The 4,052-nt window shown below is 51.6% G+C and overlaps 1 protein-coding gene across 2 annotated transcripts; it reads right to left on the reverse strand.

Moving 5' to 3' along the window:
• Nucleotides 1-682: 682 nt before the first annotated feature.
• Nucleotides 683-3,707, reverse strand: MRPL11 (mitochondrial ribosomal protein L11). 2 transcript variants are annotated; one of them, XM_011986930.1, is made up of 5 exons: nucleotides 3,569-3,707; nucleotides 3,023-3,118; nucleotides 2,209-2,302; nucleotides 1,965-2,124; nucleotides 683-977 (listed from the first exon to the last, which is right to left on the reverse strand). In XM_011986930.1, the coding sequence occupies exons 1-5, from the start codon at nucleotides 3,611-3,613 to the stop codon at nucleotides 872-874; spliced, it is 501 nt and encodes a 166-aa protein (XP_011842320.1). In that variant the 5' UTR covers nucleotides 3,614-3,707; the 3' UTR covers nucleotides 683-871. The 2 variants fall into 2 exon arrangements, with proteins under 2 accessions (XP_011842320.1, XP_011842319.1); XM_011986929.1 differs by having other exon boundaries at nucleotides 3,491-3,707.
• Nucleotides 3,708-4,052: the final 345 nt, after the last annotated feature.

The raw sequence follows: 4,052 nt of genomic DNA on the forward strand, positions 1-4,052 counted from the left end.
AAATGAAGCGTCTAGCACATAACAGATGTTAAGTAAACACGAAACTTCTTTCTCTCCCAACTCCTGCTCTCTTCTCTGAAAGGACAATGAGGAAATAAAAGGCCAAGGGCTTCCCGAGGACTTCTGCATCAGGCAGGAACCTGCTGAAGCTTTGCTCTTTCTGTGGTCTGTAGCTGTCAGCCCTACAATAGTTCATGTTCAGCCAACATCTGACCCAGAGCCAGGGTCAGGAGCTTAGTAGAAGGGCCTGAGGTAGCCCCTGGGATCTGGGCACTCCATGTAGTAACCCTGCCTGGGGCTGAGCTGAGACCTCCACAGGGACCTGTTTCTGCTGAGGTGGCAAACCATTAGGAGATAAAAGAGATTTTTGATGGAAGAAGCAAGCAATACACCCCAGGCCTAGCACCTATGGTTCCCACCCTGGGGAGGGGAAGAACAAAGGATTTCAAATGAGAAGCCCTGTGTTCTATTCCTACCTCTGGCACCAATTCAGAACCTGGGCAATAAAACAAAATTATAACTTAAAAGAAAAAAAAGGACCTGGGCAAGTTATTTTGCTTGGCTGAACCTCAATTTGCACATCTGAGAAGCAGCATGAAGACCCCAATTTCCTAATGTCTGCCCATGTTGGCTACCACCAGTACTGGTCCCCTTCCCTGAGGTCCCAAGATAGAAGATGACAGTGGGTAAGAAAGGATGTTTATTCAGGCCTGATGCCTCAATACAGCTAGACGTACAAAAATACATCATTCAAAGTCACGAAAACCATCATCATATTGGTGTGACCTCCTTCCTCCCCTGGGGCACAGCCTTTGCAACTGGCCCCCTTCCCAGCTGCCTCCTTTGAAATCTGGGAGAAGGGGGGCAAGGGTCACTTCTTGGCAGCTTCCTCCTGGGCGGCCAAATCTGCCTCCTTCTGAGCAGCCAGGAAGATGGCTCGTTCCTTCTGGAAAGCTGCAAGTTCTTCTGAACTGAGGCTGCAAGTGAAGACAGACAGATGGCTGGCGCATGATGAGTCACCAGTGGGAGCTCACAGGACCCCATGTCTTGCAGGGGCTCAAAGGGGCCTCTGTCTCAGAGCCCAGCTTGCCTGGCCCCTTCTCCCTCCCTGACTTCCCAGCCTCTATACCTTTGCTTTCCAGGGACACCATCTCCCAACCCCCAAAACCCCTATCTTTTGTTCCCTTATTAAATCCCTACCCATCCTTTGAGGTGTCAGCCAGACCCCAGTCCAGATTAACTGGGGTACTCTGTGCCCCAAAATATGCTGTACAATGAAGTCACGGGGCTGAGCATGTATGTCTGTCCCAGGGCTGGGGTCAGATTTACCCATCTCCATGTTCCCAATAAAAGAAAAGATTTAAGAAAAGTCAAGTCTGTGTCTGCTCCATGCTTAATCCCACTCTTCTCGGGAAATAATCAATTGTCAGCCTTGACATGGAATGTGACACAGCAGCAAGAAGCCAGTAAAGGGTTGAGTGCTATCTCTGTTCCGGCCATTGTCTAGGCCAGACACTCTCCCACCCAACATCTTACTTCAATGAAACAATTCCTGAAGTCATCTGAAGCCCCATAACGGGGGTCTCCTGTTTGCCTCAGGAGCAAGCATGAACCTGACACAGCTCAAAAATCCTTCCCCACAGGTCCTTCCCTCAAACCATTCTCCACTCGCCTAGGTCTAGGACGACAGACCCGGGTGACACTGAACTTCTCCCACTTGGATCCTTCATGGAGATCTTTCCATTTCTTAGAACATTTGCAGAACAACATCTAATACATAACAGGTGCCCAATAAGAGTATTCCAAATCAATGAATGTGGTCTCCCACACCCACCCTATCCTCTAGAATCTAGGGTCCCTTGACTTAAAAACTGACTTTCCCACTGCAATGGGCCCTCTCAGCTCTGCCCAAGTCCAGAGCTTTCTGGGCCCTCTCGTCACACTGCACTTGCCAGGACACTTACTCCTTCACCACACGAATGCCCAGAGAACGGGCAGACCCGATGATGGAGCGGACAACAGAGGACAGGGGTATGTCCTGCAGGGCGAATGCCTCATCCTGAGCTTTGATGCAGGCAATCTCATACACATGCTTCAAGGTCACCAGGCCTGCCACCTCTTTCCCTAGAAGGAAGGAACAAGTGGTTCTTCAGGTGTTACTGAGATTCTGGAGCCCCCAGAATCTCAGATGCCTACCCTGACCCTCACCTGTTTGCCGGGCCCCCTTTTCAATTCCAGCTGCTGCCTTCAAGAAGTAGGAAACAGTGGGCTGTCCAATCTTGATTTCAAATGTCCTGTCAGGCTTAACAGAAAAAAGAAATATGAGATTCTCTCTTCCTGCTGCCCCATCCCAGGGAACTTCTAATGTCCTGTCCCTGCTTCCTTCATCTCACTTTCCTATGGCATCCCTCAAAAAGACCACAGAATCACAAGAAAAAAATAAATCTGGGCCAGGCGCAGTGGCTCATGCCTGTAATCCCAGCACTTTGGGAGGAAAAGGTGGGTGGATCACCTGAGGACAGGAGTTCAAGACCAGCCTGACCAACATGGTGAAACCCCATCTCTACTAAAAATACAAAAAATTAGCAGACATGGTGGCAGGCGCCTGTAATCCCAGCTACTCAGGAGGCTGAGGCAGGAGAATTGCTTGAACCTGGGAGAAGGAGGTTGCAGTGAGCCGAGATCGTGCCATTGCACTCCAGCCTGGGCGACAAGGGCAAAACTTCATTTCAAAAAAAAAAAAAAAAGAAAGAAAAAATAAATCTGCAGCAAATAACCCTGTCCTCTCTATTCCTGCCCTAATTCTGCTCTGGAAGGCCCAGTGAGATGGAGGGGCAAAGGGAGGAACTGCAACATGGCAAGATGGGGCTGGTTCAGAAAAAATATGGTCTAGTCCTAAATGGGGAAAGTGGAGCCCAGTAATAGGAAGTCAAGTCAGGAGCTGAGAAAACCCCAGATGACCAGCCCCAGGGCCGAGGAAGAACAGAGGGAGAAAGAAACCAGGGATCGGTCCAGACTCCACCTTCACAAAAATCTTGGTAGGCAGAGGAATGCCTTCTTTGATGTCCTTTGTCCTCTCATTGAACTCCTTGCAAAATTGGTTGATGGAAACACCTCTCTGTGAGGGAAGCAGAGGGGGTTAGTGGTGGGAGGAGGGGACGGCTTCCTACCGCCCAGGAGGCGCCGTCCATTCCCTCCTTCGTCTTCACTTCTCTGTGTTCCTATCTCTACCCAGATTCAACTACCCCTCCGTGAGCCAGAAGATCTGTACGCATCTTCCCACGTTATCCTCATCACAGCACATTGGGAAGGGATGAGGAAGCCCAGGCGGAAGAGCCTTTGTAACCAGCACAAGGACGTAAAGCGTGTGAGAAGCAGAGCCGAGCTCTGAACCCAGGCCCCGGTAGTTCCAGAGCCAGCGCCGTCCATCCGCGTCCTAGCTTCCACCACCCTCCACAACCCCCACGTCGGGTTCCCGCCACGGCCGCACCTGACCCAGCACTGGGCCTAGTGGGGGCCCGGGCATGGCCAGGCCTGCCCGCACGATGGTCCGGATCACACCGCCGACCTCGAGCTTCCTGAGGCCCCGGGTGGTCCGGCCGAGCTTCGACATGATGCGGGGCTGCTGGCTTCAGTTCACCTCAGGGCAGCAGCAGGAGCGAAGCTCTGGGCGCCACCATCTTGGCCCAGAGGTCAAGGGTCCTCACGTTAGGCTAGCGCAGGTGAGGCCAACAAACAGCAGCCTTGTTTCAGCCCTATTGCTCGCCAACTAGTAAGACAAGGAGGAGAAGAGGAGGATAAAACACTTTTTAACTTGTCTTATGCAGATAAAGGAAGGTCCCGAATGGCCTCAGTACACAATTTCCCACAGGAGCGCGCACAGGCACTACCTCGGACAGCTAACCAGTAGGGTTGGACTTTGATACCCCATAGCATTGTGGGTATGGTAGTTTTGACTCCGTGTACAGGTCCGGCCTATTGCTACGCTCCAGGGCGCCATCTGCTGCACACGGTGATAATCCTAGGGTTTGAAAAACACCTGGAGCTCCTGA

The sequence above is a fragment of the Mandrillus leucophaeus genome, unplaced genomic scaffold, assembly GCF_000951045.1.
Source record: "Mandrillus leucophaeus isolate KB7577 unplaced genomic scaffold, Mleu.le_1.0 Scaffold30, whole genome shotgun sequence".
In the NCBI taxonomy this organism is placed as follows: Eukaryota; Metazoa; Chordata; class Mammalia; order Primates; family Cercopithecidae; genus Mandrillus; species Mandrillus leucophaeus.

Excerpts from the sequence above, each read along its gene's own strand:
- MRPL11 (XM_011986929.1), bottom strand. The coding sequence starts at position 3,613 with ATGTCGAAGCTCGGCCGGACCACCCGGGGCCTCAGGAAGCTCGAGGTC. Across the intron at positions 3,119-3,490 it reads TAGGCCCAGTGCTGGGTCAG|AGAGGTGTTTCCATCAACCA; the intron begins GTGCGGCCGTGG and ends CTTCCCTCACAG. Across the intron at positions 2,303-3,022 it reads CTACCAAGATTTTTGTGAAG|CCTGACAGGACATTTGAAAT; the intron begins GTGGAGTCTGGA and ends TTTTCTGTTAAG.